The 20,338-nt window shown below is 44.7% G+C and overlaps 1 protein-coding gene across 1 annotated transcript in view; it reads right to left on the bottom strand.

The window, feature by feature from the left end:
* Nucleotides 1-20,338, bottom strand: part of SOAT2 (sterol O-acyltransferase 2) — a 608,478-nt gene that overhangs the window by 183,049 nt on the left and 405,091 nt on the right. The window contains exon 8 of the mRNA XM_069230936.1: nucleotides 10,534-10,618. Coding sequence (XP_069087037.1) covers nucleotides 10,534-10,618 — 85 coding nt within the window. The remainder of the gene's footprint in view (nucleotides 1-10,533; nucleotides 10,619-20,338) is intronic.

The following is a 20,338-nucleotide window of genomic DNA, read 5'->3' as shown; positions in this document are numbered from 1 at the left end:
GCATACATTATACCTGATGAAGGCCTAATGTGGCGCAAGGGGTCACAAATTTGCACAATGCAAGCATTGCACCACTATGTAAATATGGCAGTGCAGAAAAAACAACTTAGCTCTGACGCTATGGCAGCTCTGCGGTGATGCAACGGCAGAGGTCCAGAACTGCACAGAAGTTTCTGGTGTACTCGTGGCTGAATAGAGTTGGGTTTGACTTGGTATAGAGCGCGTAGTCAACACTCATTTATGAACTACCCATGCTCTTGTCATTTCTCTTTTGTCAAAATCTCTTAGCTTCCAAATTTAATTCTATAATGTCTGTCCAATATTGTATGATTTTCTTTGCATCTTATTTATTGTTTTATGAATTGTCTTTTGTGTAGTTGCCTTCTTTTGTTATTGCAAAAATAAATATAAAATTTTAAAAATAAAAGACGAATGACATCAATCGATAATCTCCCACTGCTATGTGGACTGGGTATCTCAGCCTAGGGTCTATTCAGAAGCTTGTTCCTGCACCCAGAATGTACTAGATGGGTGTATAGTATGCAGCCACAGTTGGTTGTACGTGGTTGAAGGCTAGGCCCAATGCACTATTGCTGAAGGGGTCTTAATTGCAGGGCTGGTTGGGAATAGGGGTGCTCAGTGCAGGTCATTATCTACATGAGAGCACTTCTCATAGCCACATTGAAGTCCACTAAAATGTATGGATAAATGTGATGAACACAGGTCCTGATTAGAAGCCAGGTCCTGCACCCACAACCTGCCTGCCACTGTTTAGTTGGGTCCTAGTTTCAACTCTCTCTCCTTCTTAACTGAGGGACTGAGCATGGCCAGTTGCAGATCCAGAGCCACCTGAGTGTGGCCAAAGGTGGATCCCAGTAGAAACTGTGGTGTTGAGGCATTGACCTTCCTTCCGTGATATCACTGATTGCTGTGAGTTGTCATCAGTTATGCCATTTCTGATGCCATCTTTGATGTTATGTGTGGGTTTAGACATAAGCAGTGAGTGAATAGATGAATAAATGTATTTATAAGCACACGTTCACCCATGGGCATCCTGGTCCTAAAACTGATGAAGGCAGGCACAAAGTTAATGAAGAAGATGGATCTTCATAGCTCCACAAAGGGAGCTGTGATTATAGATACAATGCAGAGAGCGTGGCATTTGCTTCAAAAGTTTCAGAGCCCAGGCAGAAAAGGCTTGTCTCCCAGCCCCCAGACAGGACCATCTGAAGTGGGGGACCGATGCATTAAAGTGGAAGGCTGGTCGGAGGTGACGTGACGGGAGATAGCACGAGTTCCCTGAATCCCCTGTGCTCCTGTGACATGAAGAACCCGATGTACCAGGCCTAGACGCTTCAACTCAATTCTCTGCTGCACGACAGTCAACGTAATGTAAGATGGGCTTCCATCGGACCGGCAAAGTTCACAAACCAGTCTTACTTCCATATTTTGGAGAAGGTGTAATCTGGCGAGTGACCTGGAGGTAGCCCTATGTAACAGGCAATGGAGTAGTTCAGTCTGGACAGATGGAAGCACCACTAGGGTTCCCGGCTGCTGATAAATACCAGATGATTTTTCCCCAAATTTATAACTGGTGGAAGCCTACAAAAAGCCCTGTGTAGCATGCATTAGAGTGTTATGCTTGTGAAGCTCACAGCTGCAGAACTTCAGTAGTATTTATGTGTTGACTTAGAACCATAATGTCCCTTAAACTGATGTATTTAATGGAAGTTTATATTTAAATTGTAGGAGGCTGGCCCAGTGTGTGGTAGACACCTATGGTGTTACACCTTATACTGCGTCCAGGCAAAGCTAATTAGATAGTTTTACAGTGTCTAGGTAGTCAGGGCTTTCTAGTGTTAACTGTGGTGAGCAGCCAAGACTTACCTAGGAGGAGTGTGAAACACTTGCAGTACCACAGTAGTCACACAGTAACTTATCACACATGAAAGGAACCACACAGTGTTGCAAAAATAAAGGTAATTTATTACAGGAACACTAAACTAGATTACTATAGGCAAACCCCCTTCTGGAGGTAGGTACACACAAAATATACCCAGGTAAGTATTGGGAAATAGCGTAAAATAGCAACGGTCCTATAGGTGGACCAAACTACATACTAAAAAGTGGAATGCCAGAATGGGTCCCCCACTACAGGATATAGAGTAGTTAGCCAAGGGCTGGGAGATAGTGGAACCCCAAGAGGTAAGTATCTAGAAGACCCCCAGTGACCAGGAGAGGAGAGGTAAGTTACCTGGTTGTGTGCTGCTCGCAGACCATAAAAGACTGGTAGGAGCAGTACTGGAGGGTCCTCTAAGGAGTCCCCAGAGTATATGGAATCATGCCACTAATACTAGCATCAGTATTGGGGTATGATTCTGACATGTTTTGTTTGATACCAAACATGCCTAAGTTACTATTATGTAGCTGTACCATAGGTAGTGACCTATGGCCAGTACATAGCTAAGATGGCTTCCCCACACTTATGAAGTCAAGGAAATTGGAAATGTAGTTTGTAGGGGCACCTCTGCGTATGCAGGGGTACCAACAACCACAGGGACCTTCACCCTGCCCTTTGGGCTGGATGCAGTGACCTGGTGTAGTGACTAGCAGTGAAAGGGTGCATGTACCTTTTCATGCAGGCTGCAAATGACAGGCCTGCGGACAGAGTTTGCATAAGCTCCCATGGGTTGCGTAATACATGCTGCGGCCCATGGGGGTCCCCTGGTGTACCAATGCTCTGGGTACCTAAGTACAATATACTTAGACCATATACTAGGGACTTACAGGGGTACACCAGTATGCCAATTGTGGGGTGTAAGAAGTACCAAAGCTATTAAATTTGGAGGAGGGAGCATGATCACTGGGGTCCTGGTTAGCAGGATCCCAGTGAAAACAGTATAAGCACACTGACATCAGGCAAAAAGTGGGAGTAACCATGCCAGAAAGAGGGGACTTTTCTACATAAAAAACTACAATGTACCTTTAACAATGATTTGTCAGTGATTTTTTGTGGTTTTGTAATGTTATACTTTGGCTTCAGAATAACAACCCCCTACGAATGCCCTTTGGTGGACTGTAGGCACAGGGTATGGTTTTTCCCAGTCTTCCTCCTTAGAATTTTCTCGTCCATGCACAGACTGACTGCAGACGCCTTTTTTGCCATTTGCAGTGGGCTTTGTGTGTGGCCAGTCATTGTGTCCTCATAGTGCCCTGTATCAGTGGTGTCACAACTGAGGCCTTTGCCATTTAACTTGTACTCTGAATACATGCCTGACCCTTGGTGATCCCATGTTCCCTGCATGAAGAAACTGCTGCATTAGCCTTAGACTATTATCACTGAGCTCTGGGCATACATGCCGGACTTCAGCTGCACTGAGCACAGCCTTTGGGCAAGCATAGTGGGCTCTGATCAAAAGACATTTCTTTTTGCGCAATGAAATCAAGATTTCAGTTAAGACCCCTTGCCACACCCTGTGCCAGCCTTTTCCTGTCACTCCAGAACCCTTACTGCCTTCGGCTATTGACCGTTCACAGAGGCCTCTAAGTAAAGAACACCCATTGTCCATGCAGAGTTGGCTCAGGCTTTGTCTTACTCACAGTAGACTGCAGGTGCAGGGTGAGCATTTGGGGTCAGATGTATCAAGCGTTTTTGCATTCGCAAACGGTGCGAATGGCCGTTTGCGAATGAAAAAATGCCTTTCATTATGTATGAAAGGCATTCACTATGCAATTTTAAGGAATCGCTAAAATAGAGATTCCTTAAAATTGCAACCCCGTTTAGAGAATCGCAAAGTTACTTTTACAAAATGTTTGGCGACTATTGAAGCGGCTATCGACCTACTAGAGCGCAATTGGTGTGGCGATCACCAGCCTAACGGCATCGTAACTCGGACAGCTGGTGTACTTGTGCCTGTTCCTGAGCGGTGCGTTGCTGCAGACGGCCCTTCCTTGGGCATCCACAGTAAAAGTACAGTGCAGAGGAGCAGACGCTTCATTTCAAGCATGTGAGGCGTGTCTTGGCAGGTACAGGAGCGGCGCTTTGTTATTGGCTCGGATATTAAAGGGGAGTTTGCTCCTTAAAGCAATACTACGTCTGGTGTTCCAGGTCTTAAAGGGGAAGTGCGGATTTAACGAGACATCGCTTTATTTCCCTTGGAGCAGTATTTGTAATTTGGGAGATGCTCTGCTATATTTTCCCTGCATTTCTACTGCATTTTTGACACTCTTGCAGGGTATTAGTGCCAAAGAACACGGTGAAACACACACCCTAGGTCTTGTGAAGCGTGCACTTGTACTGACATCTGCGGATATTGACACGCACACCTTAGACGATTTGAACCAGCAGTTAATGCAGTTCTGTAGTTCTGTTGCACATATGGTGATGTGCACACCTTGACTTTCTATTGAGAGACTGTTTTTTTTTTTTTTTTTCATTGGGTTTGTGCCATGGAGCACGTTTCAATTGCTGCACCACCATGTTTTCTTCCTCATCAAGGTGTACCTGCGATCCAGTGGGAAGACTGGATAGATATGTTTGATAATTATTTGTAGGCATTAGATAGTGAGGAGTTTACTGCTGCTCACAAAAAAGCAATTTTATTGAACTGTTTGGGTTCGGAGGCGCAGAGACTTTTTAAATTTATGCCTGTGGCTACAGACAATGGAGCTCGCATTGCTGATGAGTACAGGGAAGAAAGGTTGAGATTAAGCAATAGGTTTGTAAAGGAGACGAATGTGGTTTTGGCAAGGTATAAGTTTTATACCCAACCACAGAGAGTGGGAGAATCGATTGATGAATTTGTATCCAGATTGAGAGAGTTGTCTGTAAAGTGCCATCTTGGAGAAATGTGTGAGGAAATGATTAGGGATCAATTAATGGTCCAGTGCAAGAGTAGGAAAATTCAAGGGAGGCTGTGGGCTGCAAAGAATCCTTGTTTGAAATATGCGATTGACATGGCCAAAGTAGTAGAGGAGTCAGATTTGTGCATGAGAGAAATGGGACGACATGATAATACTGGTAGGATATTGCAGGAGATGTTGAAACCAAAGGAAATTGTGTGGGTGCTGTGGAAAGGAAAACACAAGAGACTCAGAAATTTCAGTGATCGAATGTGAGTAGGAAGAGGTGTAACAGGTGTGGTAGTAGTTCACACAACAGTGAATTTAAGGGGTGCTTCGCTGTTTGTTAGGAGTGCAGAAGGTGTTTGCGTAAAGGTCTTTTTGCGCGGATGTGTGCTGAATGGCCTAAGTCGATGGGTGTGGCGGCATGTGAAGGCAGATGTGAGATGACGGATCACATCCTTAGCTTAGGTGAGGATGACATTGTATTCAGTGACAGGAGAGAAAGTAGGCCCAAATCTTGGTTCATTGTTGAAAGTGTGAGTGTAGAGTTGATGGTAGATATTGGATCAAAATACACTATCATTCCTAAAGATGTCTTCATGAAGAATTGGCTGCATCTTGAGCTAACGGATAAAGATATTTGTCCTGAGAGCTATCAAGGGGAGGAAATTTAGATCTTGGGTTTCTTTTCCACCGTCATTTGCTTCAAAACAAGAGAAACCTTCGGGAAGGTGTGTGTGGCCGAGTTTGGGCCACCAATATTGGGTTGGATGCACCAATATGACTTGAATATTATTGTGAATCCTAGAGGTGATGAACAGATATTGATTGTTGATGATGTGGATGTCAGTTTTATTCTTGAGGAAGTAAAGGAGGTGTTTCGAGAGGAGTAGGGGGAGCTAAAGGGTTAGATGCATATAATTCGTATGAAGCCAGGAGCTGTTGCAGTGAAACATAAAGTCAGGAAAGTACCTATTATAGTTAGAGAGGAGGTGAGCAAATTGTTGAAGGATATGTTGAAAGAAGGGGTCATTGAACCTATTGAAGCTCCCGATTGGATTTCTCCTGTTGTCATCACAAAAAAATCTAATAGCCAGTTAAGGTTTTGTGTGGACCTCCGCAGTGTAAATTAGAACATTGTGACAGATAATTTTCCCCTACCAAATAGCAACAAACTTATTATGTTGCTGAAGAAAGGAAAATTATTTTCCAGATTGGATCTCAAGAGTCCTTATAATCAAATCCGGTTGCATCACAGTTCACGGGATGTTACTGCGTTCATCACCATGGATGGCACCTTCCGCTTTGTCAGAATGCCCTTCGGTTTATCGTCTGCTGCATGTGTTTTTCAGCGCATGATGATACAGGTGTTTGAAGGCTTTAACAAAGTTTTATTTTTCCAGGACGACATCTTGGTATTTGCTTCAGCTGTAGTGGAACATAATCAAATTTTGAGAAAGGTATTGAAAAAACTTCTGGAGGTGGGGCTTACTCTAAGGAAGGAGAAGTGTGTTTTTTTGACCAAGGAGATTGAATATTTGGGACATACCATTTCTGGTGAAGGTGTAAAGCCTAAAAGGGATTTGTTAGAGGCCATTAAACTCTCTCCATGTCTGAGGAACAAAGATGAATTAAGATCTTTTACTACTCAAAATTCGTTGAGAATTTTGCTGACAAAACAGAAGGGTTAAGAGTGTTGTTGCGCAAAGGTTGCAATTTTGCATGGCTAGACTTGCAGCAAACATATTTTGAGAATATAAAACGAGAGGTGTGTGCTGTGAATTCTGGTACCCTTCAATACATCTTTCCCTACCATCCTCATTGTGGATGCGAGTGTGACGGGAGTAGGAGTGGTTTTGTCTCAATTGCACCAAGGGGTGGAGAGGACAGTGGCTTTTGCTTCGCGCTCCCTCCCTGAAAGTGAGAGAAATTACTCGGTTATTGAGCGAGAGGCTTTAGCGGCTGCCTGGTCAGTGGAATATTTCAGGACATTTTTGTGGGGCATTTGTTTCAAGTTAAGAAAGGATCACAACCCTCTTGAGAGAAATTACTCGGTTATTGAGCGAGAGGCTTTAGCGGCTGCCTGGTCAGTGGAATATTTCAGGACATTTTTGTGGGGCATTTGTTTCAAGTTAAGAAAGGATCACAACCCTCTAGTTAAAGTGCTGTCAGCAGGAGGTGCGGGTAAGGGTTCTGCAAGGTTGGCCAGGTTGGCGGCGTGTCTGCAGGAGTATTTATACAGTGTTGAATACATTCATAGGTGGTTAAATGTTCAGGCTGATGCTCTTTCACGGCTCACAGTGGATTGGAAATTGGTTGATGGCGAGGGGAGAAGAAGGAGTGGTGGCATGGATGGAGGAAGTAGTTCAACAGGGTTTGGGTGTCTTTTCTAAGGCAGAGTGGTTGCAAGGGATGGCGAATGATTCTGTGCTTCAGTGTGTGAGTAAGATTATTGTTGAGGGAGGAAGGAGAGTGCTGTGGCAGTATCTGTGAGACCCTATATCAAGGTTTTGGATGAACTATCGCTAGGGGATGGCGGTGTAGTGATGAGAGGTGAAAAATTTGTGCCCCCAGAGAATTTAAGAAGAAAAACTATACATTTGGTACATGAAGGCCATTTAGGCCAAACACTTACCCAAAGGAGGGTTAAGGAAAATCTTTGGTGGCTGGCCTGGTGTTGACATGCAAACCGCTCAGTGGGTGGAAGAGTGTGTACAGTGTAGGGAGAGCATAAAAAGATTAAAACTTGGCAGGAAGTCTTTAATGGGGCATATTGAAGATCCTGGTGAGGCGTGGCACCCTGTCTGTATGGACTTTATTTGGCCACTGCCTGGGGTGGGTCAGGATCGAAGGTTTGCTTTAGTCTTGGTGGATGTATTTTCTAAATGGATGGAGGTTGAGTTCATGAGGGAGGTATCAACGAGGAGCACCATTTCCGTTTCGAATATGATTTTTCGGAGGGAAGGTTGACCCATCATTACTGACAGTGGTACGCAATTGACATCTCTTGAAATTAAAGAGTTTTTGTTAGCTTATGGCATTGCACACACATGTACTGCACTGTATAATCCCCAAGCCAATGGGATCATTGAGCGTATGAATCGTATGGTCAAAGGGACGATTCAGTTGGCAGTACAGTGTAATCAAAACACGGCGGTGCAAGAGGCGGTCTGGGCTCATCGTACCACGGAGTAGAAGGACAAGGGAAAAACACTGTTTGAATTCATGAGGGGGCGGAAGGCCAGAACAAAGTTGGTCCCTAGTTGGGTGAAGGGTGACCTGACTAAGATTGAGGGTTGTGTGGACATTGCACAGTCGAGGAAGGGTTCTGGTACACAAGTTGGAGATTGGGTGAAAGTCAAGGATGGACGTAGGGGTACAGGTTGGTTTAAGTTTCAGGGTCCTTTCGAAGTTAAGCAAGTGAACAATTTATATGTGGTTTTAGCCAATGGAACTAAATGGAATAAATGCAGTGTGGCCTTGTATCAGAAGGGTGGTGAAAATGAGGGGAAAATGAATGCAACTGATACTGAAGAAGAATGTAATGGTTTTATGTTATCTGAGGGAGACAATGAGAAACCAGGGGGTGATGTTTCACCAGGGAGATCTCCATGTGGTGATGAGAGGGATGGATAATTCAGTATGGAAAATGAAGGGGATAAGAAGGAGAGCAGAGTGGTAAGAGAGAGAAGACCACCTGCATATTTGAATGATTATGTAAGAGATATAAATATCAAATGAAAAATGTCTTAAAGTAATGGAAAGGAAAACAAATATGTCATCTTTCTGTAATTGTACATGTTAACATTTCTATTTATTTGTTTTGTTTACTGGACATTTGTTCTTTTCAAATTGTATTGCAAATGTATTTTGTTAGAAATTGACGACGGAGAGGGATGTATTAAATCCTTGCTGGTATGCACTAGCACTTCCCTTGAGCTCAAGTGCTTGTCTCGAGCCTGAGGGCGCTTGTGCTCTCTATAGAATGTGAAGGCAGCTTTTGAACGGAAGGAGCGGTTGTGCGAAGTAAAACGCGACTTCGCTCTAGTAGGTCGAATAAAGAGGATTTACTCGTGAAATTACAAGGAGTGGTCCAAGTTTGTTTTACAACAAAGGCCTTATTATGAGTTGTGTTATTTGACCCGCAGTAATAACTCCGGTTAAAATAACCTAATTACAAGTGTTTCAGGGCACCTAATTGTCAGGAACTTAATCTCTGGACCTAATAATTCCAGGTAGAGGTCACAGAGAGTCGGCGGAGTCTGGGGCTGCAACAGTCTTGGGGGAGCAGTTAATCCTCCCTCAACACTAGCAAAATCATACCCTGCACTCCTGGCCCACCCCCATTTAATACCCTTAACCCCTACCACCAACCCCAATACCACTGACATTTTTCGCAGAGCAGGCAGAAAATGTCAGTGTTTTTTTGTTCACTACAGTGGTGAAAAAGTGTTTGGAAAAGCACCAGGTAACCATGGATGAAATCAGTTATCGAATGTTTGAGGCAAAACTCCTAATAGAACCAGTTTGCAGGATCAATACTGGCTGATAAACTTAATTCTGGACTTCAGTATCTCCACTGCAAACCCTGACCAACATAGAAAGAGGCCCCAAGTGTGCAGTTGAGTTTGAGAACCCAAAGTAGATGTGCCCTAGTGTGCAGAGGTAGGGACCCACCTGAGATAGCATCCTGGTGGTCCAGAGGGACCAGCAAACCCTGTAACCATGTAACGTTTGCATTCTCTCCATGGATATGGGTTTTGACAAGACGGCATCAGGGTCAATGTGAGATGCAGCACCAAAGAAATTGCAAGCTGAGAGAGGGGGTAAAGACGCACTTGTTTCTTCAAGAGAAACTGGTGTCAGGAGGGATCCCTGCAGTAGTTGTGAAACATAGGATAGTCCATGAGGAAGAGCACAAGCCCAGTTGTGAAAATACCCTCACCAAATGGCATGTGGATGGAGTGGCTGTAGAGAGTGGTCGACTTGGCAAACTATGTGTAATTCATGCCTTGTTGTTTACAGTAAGTGTTCATTGCTAGGCTAGAGATGGTCCCTGAGGCGAAGATGCCATATCTCCAACGGAGAATAAGCAGATGCTAGAAAAGAAAAACTGGCTTTTTTCAGAGCTAAGTCCGTTTCTGTGAAAGGATGGGCAGAGTTGACAATGAAGGAACAGACGGTTTACTAATGTAAGCCCAGCAAACAAGCCATCATGCCATGGGTTGCCCAAATATGTATTCTTATAATTTATGCCTAAATATGCATAACCTTAAACCTATATGTTCTGCCAGTGTTCTTCTACCATGAAGTGATACACACATGTCGAACGAGCAGCTTTGCAATCATTAGCGCACGTTTGATCAATATTGAAAAAAAAAATTCAACAGACATATAACTATTGCCATTGAAGCAAATGGCTGATACTCAATTTTCCACGTTTTTTTAAAGCTTTGCATCATCAACTAAACAGGTATTTGGAGCTCAACGAGTCAATGAGATGGGTTTTTAGAGGCTATCAGTTCTTTTGGTGGACTTTAGATTTAGTTTTTTTGTAATTAGTGATGGGAGGGTATGTTACTGGTCCTCGTCTCACTTTCCCAAACAACGTTCGCTGATGACATGGCGAGCTGGTGTGAAATTGTTTAACTGTTTTTTTTTTTTTCATTTTGAACAATATCTGCTTACCTGGGGTAGCTGTCTCTGTAGATCAGGGTGGGGCAGAAGAGAAAGTAAAGGTAGCTGGAAAACTCTGGAAGTTTCACTTTCTTTCCTAAAACATAAAAGGGTAGATGAGGATAACTTGTCTGTTTGGTGGCTAAACACTTTTTAGAAGATTTCAGAAAACACTTTTTTACTATAGAAAACACTTTTTGTTTATGTTTATTGAAGGTTTTCATGCACTTAACAACTTACAAATATTACTGCATTGATAAAGGCCATGACTTACAAAATTCACCATAACCAAGAAAATGTGATCTATTACATCTTTCCATAAACATTCAGCTTTCCTACAGAAATATATCACTTGAGCCCGACTTGTCTTGGGTGAACCACGTTCCTAAGATGAATCTTGTTTTCAAATCAGTCTTGTAGATTTTCATTGGTGGCCAGTAAGACGCACAATTTCTTGGTGATGTGCTGATGTTACGGCTACAAAATCATCCACACGGACCGCATCAAACCGATCAGGAGGAGACATAGCCATCACATACAAAAACACCTCAGCACGCAACCTCCACAGCTGGATATCCGTTGCGCTAACACACTAGTGCTCCACAGGAAACCCTCACACAAGCAGCCCTTGAAGAAAGCCCGCTGGTTCTCCCCCGTCCCCCAAGAGTCCAAGCGCACTTGCAGACGGTTCATGAAAAGCTGGAGGAGCAGTAAGGCTGTGCAGACCACACAGCCTTCAAAACTGCTGTCATCGCACACCACCACCTCATCAGAACAACAAAGAAAGCAACCATACAGGAACGCATCAACACCAGTGCACACAATAGCAAAGAACTCTTCATTGTAGTTAAAGAATTTGCCAAACCCAACACAGAGACAGCAGTCATCCTCCTTCTCAAAACCTCTGCAACAACCTAGCCACCTTCTTCCACCGCAAGATCAAGGAGATCTACGACAGCTTCACAACCAAAGACCCACCCACAACCACCGCACCCAGTCACTCCAGAACCCAGCAGATCTTATCCAACTTGATCATCCTCACCTCTGAAGACACCCTTAGGATCATGAACAGCATCCACTCCAGAGGCCCCTCAGACCCCTGCCCTCACCACATCTTTAACAGAGCCAGCACCGGCATTGCACCCAAACGTTGCTGCACTATCAACTGCTCCATCGAGTCTGCCACCTTCCCAGGAGACTAGAAGGATGCAGAAATCAACCCCTCTGCTGAAGAAACCCTCTGCTGACCCGACGGACCTCAAGAACTACAGACCTATCTCGCTGCTCCCCTTCCCAGCTAGAGTCATTGAGAAAGCTATCAACATCTAACTCTTTGAGTTAATCGAAATGAACCACTTCCTTGATCTCTCCAAATCAAGCTTCAGAATTAACCACAGCACCGAGACCACCCTCCTCACCACTACAGACAACATCTGCACCCTTCTCGGCTGAGGCGAAACTGCTGCCCTTATCCTCTTGGACCTCTTAGATACCTTCAACACCGTCTCCCACCACACCCTCTGTGCAAGACTCCATGATGCCAGCATTCGCAACAAAGCCCTAGAAGTGATCCGCTCCTTTCTCACCAGCCGAACACAGAGCGTTAGACTTCCACCATTCAACTCTAAACTCAGAGGTCAGCTGCGGAGTGCCTCTGGGAGCCCCACCCTCTTCAACATCTACATGGCCCTGCTTGCAGCTATTGTCAAAAGCCACGGACTCAACATCGTCTCCTACACAGATGACACCCAGCTGATTCTCTCCCTCACAGTCTGACCTACAAACGCCAAGAACAACTTCCACAACAGGATGAAAGCAGTCACCACCTGGATGAAGAATAGCTGCCTTAAATTTAACTCAGACAAGATCAAAATCCTTATCCTGGGCTCCACCCCCTCTACCTGGTATGACACCTGGTGGCCCGTAGCGCTATGAACCCCCCCACACTGACAGACCACACACAAATCCTCAGCATCATCCTGGACTTCCCGTTCTTAATGAACCATCAGATCAATGCTGTTTCGTCCTCCTGCTTCCATACGCTCCAACTGCTTTGAAAGATCTTCCAGTGGATCCCCAATGAATCCAGGAAAATGGTCAACCATACGCTTGTCAGCACCAGACTTCACTAAGGCAACGCAATCTATGCCGGCATCGCCCAGAAACTCCTAAAGAAACTACAGAGCACCCAGAACGCCTCCGCCAGCCACATCATGAGCATCCCATGCCGCAGCCACATCACCGGCCACCTGAGAAACCTTCACTGGCTACCTTTCAACAAAAGAATTGCCTTTAAGCTCCTCACACATGCCGACAAAGCCCTCCACAACGCCAGACCTGCATACCTCAACCACCACCTCAACCACTGCCTCTCCTTCTACACTCCCACCAGGCATCTCTGCTCTGACAAATTGGCCCTGACCACCATCCCACGGATTCGCAAGACCACAGCTGGGGGAAGATCCTTCTCCTACCTTGCTGCGAAGACTTGGAACTCCTTGCCTCTGCACCTCAGGCAATCACCATCTCTGCCACAGTTCAAGAAGGACCTCAAGACTTGGCTCTTCGACTAATCCGCAGATTCTAACCCACCCCCCCAGCGCCTTGAGACCCTCGTGGGTGAGTAGTCATGCTTTATAAGAACCCTGTTTGATTCATTGATACATACATCACTCTTTTATCCCTAGTCCACCACAGACAACCTGAATGAACTTTCAGAAATCGTCAAGAGACAATTTTGATATGGGATCTTTAGTTCTTGCATACTGTAGGTGCCCCCATCTTGGATATGGATGAACTGGGCGACTTGATGCCACAGTTAAAATGTTCTACACTCAAGATCAGGAATCCTTCTGGGACCTGTTTGAGTTACCCCTCTGCCCTGATGGCAGGCACACAATCCTCTTTGTAGAGAAAGAAACTGGACACTATCCTGACAGTACCCCATGCGTCAGAAGGGTCACCAGGCATGGCATGGAACCACCAGTGAAAAGATCTAAACAAATTTTGTTAGCTAAGGAAAGAGGCTCTAAAGATCAGTCAGCTGGTGCATACCCCTTTCAATCAATCAAATACTGTAATGGACCTCACACATACTTAGAGTAGATAGATAATAAGCACACATGAATGGCAGGCTGGATGCGTTGAATGAGCAGCTAAAAGTGAATGAACAGACATGCTTTTGATGCTCTTGGGAGCAGAAAAAGGTACCACAATCCATGGCTTTAATTGTGCATGGTAGCCATGTGGGCATACATAGCAAGTTGATAACCACAAATAATTCCCCAAACTGTACACAGGGGAAAGGAAAAGTTTGACATCCATCCCATTCTTATAAGAAATGTTTTCAGTATTCAAATGGATGATAGCAGAATTATTTGTGTAATTAGTACAGGCACTGTTGCTAAAGTAACAGGGCTAGACAGTATGCCATTTGGAAGCAAAGAACATGAAAACAAAGACATAGACATTGGGATGTGTCTTGTTACAAGCACACAGTGAACATGGTCTTCTTGGTGTGGTATAAGAATACATTTTAAGTATTGTTCTATTTCTTGGCTGACTCTATCAATGTGCCTGTCTGACTAAGGTTCGAAACTGCTGAAATTATCTGTCTGAACCTCCAAGGTGTGGGTTCCTTGCTCACTTGCCACTGTAACCAAGCCACATCCCAATGAAGAGCCCCAATTAGGGCAAAACTGGTCTTGGGTTGCTTGTGTTCTTGTTCAAAGAGGACTTGGCTTGGCAGTTCGGGCTAAACTGTTCTTATTGTAGCAGGTCGAAGGGCCTGATATAAAGTTTGGCAGATGGGGTTACTCCGTCACAAAAGTGATGGAGATTCCGTTCACCGTATTATGATCCCATTATATCCTATGGTAATCATAATACGGTGCATGGGATATCAGTTACGTTTGTGACGGAGTAACCCATCCGCCAAACTCTAAATCAGGCCCCATATGGCGAGGTCTAATCTCAGGTGGTGTTGGCAAAAAATAGTGCTTTGGATTTGTACAACGAACAATTGCCAGTGGTTAGACAAAGTGCCAGCATTCCTTCCATTACCTTTTATGTGTTTGATGTAACACCCTAAGTGGCCAAGAGTATGCCCAGTTGTGGGACCCGTTCTCTCTGTTCCACTGGAACTAAGCTACACCTGACTGAAGAGCCCTAGTTAAGGCAAAACCAGTCTTGTGTTTTTGCTGTTCTGGTTCAGAGAGGACTTGGTTTGGCAGTTTGGGCTGGACTGTTCCTATTGCAGCTAGAGAAAGGCTAATTTGCATAAGGCTTGGTCTAAACTGATTTGGTATGGTAGGCAAAAGAACCATAGACTGTAATGCTACCTTGAGCAATTGCCAATGGCGAGACAGATTGGAAACACTCCTCCCATTATCTTTTCTTTGTTTGATGTAATGCCCTAAGTAGCCAAGGGTATGTCCATATGTGGGTATCTCGCTTGGGTGCAATGTGAGAAGATCAAAATAACATCCACAGATATGGTATGTGATAGTGTGAGAAGAGGCTGTAGCAATCCTAGTGACTTCCTATTGAAGTTTTTTGTCTGCAAACAGACCTTTCTAGTTGTGCCGTATGGGTAAACAAACATATATAGTGGCCACCAGAAAGCATGCTCTATTAACTGTGGAAGCTGCTCTTGAAATTGTTTCGTGGATGCAAACAATGTATTGTTATGATACGACAGGCAGTTCTTTACATACCTACCACTGAGGTTTTTTGTATTCATTCAGAACATTTGTCTAATGGGCCTTCATTACAAGTTGTGCAGAATACATTTGGCTATTATCCACATGTGGTAAATACCATTACCACAGAGTGGGGTATATAGAAGATGTAGTGAAGGCTACCTATTCAGAGTTTTCAGCATGAAATTAGTCATAACATGCATTACCTTTGTTTAATACAACAAAATGTGTATGCTCTTGACTCTTTTCTGGGCATTTTGCCCTGATACATTTTGACTAGTTTGACTTGCTAAAATTTGTCAAAGAAAAACAGCAAGGGGTTGATACTCCTAACTCATAAATTCCTACTCCTGTGTAAGCTTTTGTTTGCACTGTAATGTGAATTTAGCTCCTGACGTGTAATGAGGGCCTCATTTGTTCTACACTGGTTTTTAGGTTTGATATTCATGGTGTTAGTGAGAGACAGTATAGTGATAGTGATGGAGATTTATAAATCTGTAAAAGAAGCAGATGCAAAAGGCAATTATGGGAAAATAATCAGGTCTTCAGCTTTTTCTTAATGACAGCTTCAACCTTTGTTTGTCGCAGGTCCAGAGGGAGCTTGTTTCACCCTGAAGGGCACCAAAAAGAAAAGGAACACCTGCAATAGCCAGGCGAATCCTAGGGATCTGAGCCAGATGGTTACCAGATGAGAGTAAAACTTTCGCCAGGCTGGAAAAAGCGACCCTGGCGAGAGATAGTCAGGACCAGACTGAGGGAGAGCTCTGTGCATTAACAGGGCTGATTAAAAAAGAATAAGATTTTTCAATGGGAAGCTATTGCAGATGATGCAAAAGACTGGCGATATGTTCCCATCTTGGAAGACCAAAAACTACCGAGCGGCGGCGTTCTGAGTCACCTTGAGACTATTCAAAAGATAGTTTGGCAGGCCTGCCTATAATGCATTGGCGTAATCCAATCTGCACATCACCAGGGCCGTTATCACAATAATCTTAGTAGAAGGTGACAGAAAGTGCAAAAATGTTTTGCCATGCGCAGGATGCAAAAACATACACCAACCACAGAAATTATTTGGTTGTAAAATGAATTGTTGAATTTAATCCCTGCATTTTTTGCACAGCAACTTTGGTACGGGGAGAGGACACCCTTGTAGGCCAACGGATGCCCAGATTTAAAACAATGTTATGTCCAAAGCTGAGTACCTCTGTCTTCTTGGTCTTACATTTCAAGTGATTACAAGTCAGCCAAATTGAAATCAGCTGAGAGACAAAGTGAAATAGCATCCCAGTCAGTGGACATCAAAGGTATCTCGACCTCTTCACTGGTCACAAAAGTCCATAACGGTGCATCAGCCTACCTAGGCCAGTTTTAAGCTCTGTAATTTATGTGGAAATGAAAACAGAACATTTATCTCGTCTGCCCGTGATTAGAGAAAAGCTAAATGTCTACGGTTAGCCTAGGCTAATCTAATTTACTGGTCCCTCGAAACCAGGGACTTTGGGGGTTACACAGACTTGTTTTTCTTAAGGAGCCCAGAGGAAAGCAATTGACCTACTTTGTCAGTTGAGTGATCCGTAAAATGGAAGGAATGAGTTGGGAACAGAAATTAGCAGGTGTGACACAGTGTTGTATGTGTTTGACAGTGCTTGGTGAGATCACTGGAGTACTGCTTTGACTATGTCCTTATATATTTATTTGCCCAACAATTTAACAACATAACTGTAAAAGGTGACAATAGTGAAAATCAAGATGTGGTTGAGCTATAGTACTACAAAGCAATGGAGGAAATGACGTGTTGTTACAGCGCTTTAAGAGGCGCTTTAACAACACGCCATTGCACATATGGCATCTTTGATATTATCACTGCAACATTTGCAATAAAATTATTGATAAGAAAACTGTGCATGGCTAAGGCGCAAGTTATAGTTTCCTTAGGGCGCGAGTTTTAATTACTTGAAAGAACTCTAATGATAACTGCTGAATTTCGGTCCTAACTATAGCTACACATTTACTGTGAGGATTTAGGTGTATTATATGATATGGGTGTGCGGCCTTATCATGGAATACTCGAAAAACTCTCTTGGGTCTATTCAGGCTCATTAGTATTGCATTTAGCTCAACCCTCGGTAGCTGTGTGTTTGAGCAGCAAAGTTTAACAAAGGATCTTAGTATAAAGCATTTAACAGTACCAAACAACAAAATAAGATAGTCACACAACTTAGAAGACCAGTACAGGAATTTACAAAAATAGAGCATATATTTATGAATTTTTAAAGACCTTGATAAGCAAAATATGCCAGATGGTTCCAGAAATATAGATATTAGAAGACATTTTACCTTTTAAATGCAACAACAAACAAGCATTGGTCAACAAAAAGCTTGTAATTTTTTTTAAACTTTGAAAGAGTCAGTTAGGCTACTCAGGCTTGGCTTTGGTGACTAAGGCCCTCATTACAACCCTGTTGGTCGGTGTTAAAGGTGCGGTAATACCAACAGGCCGGCTGTAAAAAAAATGGGATTTGGACCCTGGCGGTTACAGCCAACCAACACCACCACATTAACACACCAACTTCCAGGGTGGTAACAGCTGCTGGGCTGGAGACTTCGGTCTCCAGCCCGGCAGCCATCACATTCCCACCCTCAGGATTACGACCCGGCCTACACCTTGATTTTCATGGTTTTTGTACCGCCATGAAAACCATGGCGGTAGGCACTATCAGTGCCAGGGAATTCTTTCCCTGGCACTGATAGGGGTCTCACCCCACCCCCTCCCCACAGTCCTCCCCCACTCGCTCCTGCTCCCGCACATATACACACCCACACGTGCACCCATATACACACTTGCACACACGCATACCCACCTCCACCCATGCATGCACACATACATACCCACACACCACAACACACACCAACATACCTTGTCACACACATGCATCCACAACACTCACAATCACTCATTCACGCATGCATCCAACGGGACTCACACCCGCATGCACACATCCCAAAACATACACCTCCCCATACACACAACACCCCCCACCCACCTCTCCGGTTGGCAAACCCAACTTACCTGCTTGCAGGGGGTCCTCCGGCTGGAGACGGTCCGCGGCGCTGCTGTCAGAGGCAGCGTCCACCAGAAAAACACCCCCAGGCTGTATCATTGCTCATGATACGGTCGGCGGTGTTTTGCTGGCGTGGCAGTGCTGCTATCAGCAGCGCTGCTTTACCGCCGTCCGCCACCCGCCGCCATGACCAGCGGAGGTGTTCAGCCAGATTTCTGGTGGAATACCGTCAGCGGTCATAATATGCATTGCCTGGTAGCCACGGCGGCGGTATGTTGTCGCCCGTCGCCGTGGTGGTAGGCGGTCAATACCACCAATGTTGTAATCAGGGTCTAAATCTGATAGGATGAAGGTCTAGGGGACCAGAAAGGATATTATGGAGAGTTACCTGTCGACCAAAATGTTTTAAAGCATGCTCCAAAGGTTATAGGATGACTGCCATATACTTTAATGGAGTGGTCCTGATGCTGAGGATGCAGGCAAAAAGATTCTCAAAGATGCTCCGGTTGAGATGCGGTTGATTGGGGTGCATTTGAGATGATTCCTCTGGCCACGGGTGAAGTAGGGTGACTTTGACCACAGAGGTTGGTGTCCCTTGAAGTTCTTTATGTTGCAGTAGCAGTCCAGCAAATGCTGGGCTACTGGTTTTCTTGCATTGCGGTTCGAGCACGATCCTAGGTGGGGCTAGTGTCCTTTGTGGGAGACGAATCTGAACTCTGATAGCACTCCGGGCCCAGCAGACAAGGGCCCAACCTTTGGCCCTCTCGGATTTGTCCTTTGGGGCACCCGTTGACTGGTAGCTGCAAAAACGTCTGCAGTGGCTACAAACTTCTTGATTTGTGCTTCTTCAGCTCTTTTGTGCATGGAGCTGGTTCCAGGTGATCAGCCCACTGATCTTTGGAGTCTCTGCTTTGATCTGGGGCTGGGAATCAACTTTCCCCTGGGCCAGCAGTAGCCATAGACACAGTCTAAGTTCACTAGCCCAAAGTACAAAAGGTGCAGACCTTCCTATGGTACAGACTTTCTTTGTGCAGGTTCAAAGGCAGTTTGGCAGTCCTTCTTCGGTCTTTTCTCCAAATCCAACATGATCTGAGAGACAGAATTCCAGGGGTACTATATTTATCCCAGGAAAGTGTCCTGAAGGGTCCTAGTGGCCACTAGCAAATGGGCTTCTAGGTCCTCTCCCTTCCGGAGGCGTGTTTCCTGCAATGTGTGGCATCTGGCTATCCCAGAGTGCAATATTCTGGCCACTATCAAGATGTTGAGACTCTTCTTCTGTTGTCAGGAGCTTGGTAGCCACCCTTAAGGTGTGGCTACCTGAGAGCTACAAATCCACAGGAAAACCAGTTTGGGCACTGGATTTTCCTGTCTGTCCCTGTCTCCAACTTGTCTACATGATCAAAAGGCAGCCTGCCCCAGGAGTGTTATAGCCATTCACCCAACAAAGGCTGCATCCCCTGTAAGGCTCGGCTTATGGGCTAACACCCCGAATGGCCATCCTGGGAGAGGACGTCACACCTCACTCTGCAGCAACTGCCTTTGTTCTTAAGCCTAGGAATTGTTTATACATATAACCAGGTAGACAGAAGGCTGTCTCTGTTCCAGAGCCCATGTGAGGCTACCGTACCATCTGGGGAACAGAGTGGCAACTTAATAAAACATGCAGAACTTTACTTGTGACATTAAATTCGACCTGGGCATTGGGTCGGGTTTAATGCCACAGTTAGTATGATACCTTACAGTACCCAGTTAGGTAGTCCAATTCAGGAGTTAGCCAGGCTGGGGTGCCAGCCGTTAACTTTGTATTTGCCAATGGGGCTACTAACTTTTAACCAGTCAAACAACAATTTAGAAGTGTTGCTATTAAGAAATAAGAAAAAACATATGTCTTACTTAACTTACATAGCTCCCTGCCATAGGGCTTCATAGGCCTTCCCAAAAGGGAGACTTACATAAAAGGTTAAGGAAAGTGTGGCTTTGCCATTGGTTTAAATGCAAAAGTCGAACTAACAATGTAAACGCTGCTCTTCCAGTCTGCAGTGGCAGGCTGGGAGC

The sequence above is a fragment of the Pleurodeles waltl genome, chromosome 4_2 (assembly GCF_031143425.1).
Source record: "Pleurodeles waltl isolate 20211129_DDA chromosome 4_2, aPleWal1.hap1.20221129, whole genome shotgun sequence".
Classification (NCBI taxonomy): Eukaryota; Metazoa; Chordata; class Amphibia; order Caudata; family Salamandridae; genus Pleurodeles; species Pleurodeles waltl.
Note: the sequence above shows the minus strand (reverse complement) of the source record. Positions and strands in the feature narration are given on the sequence as shown.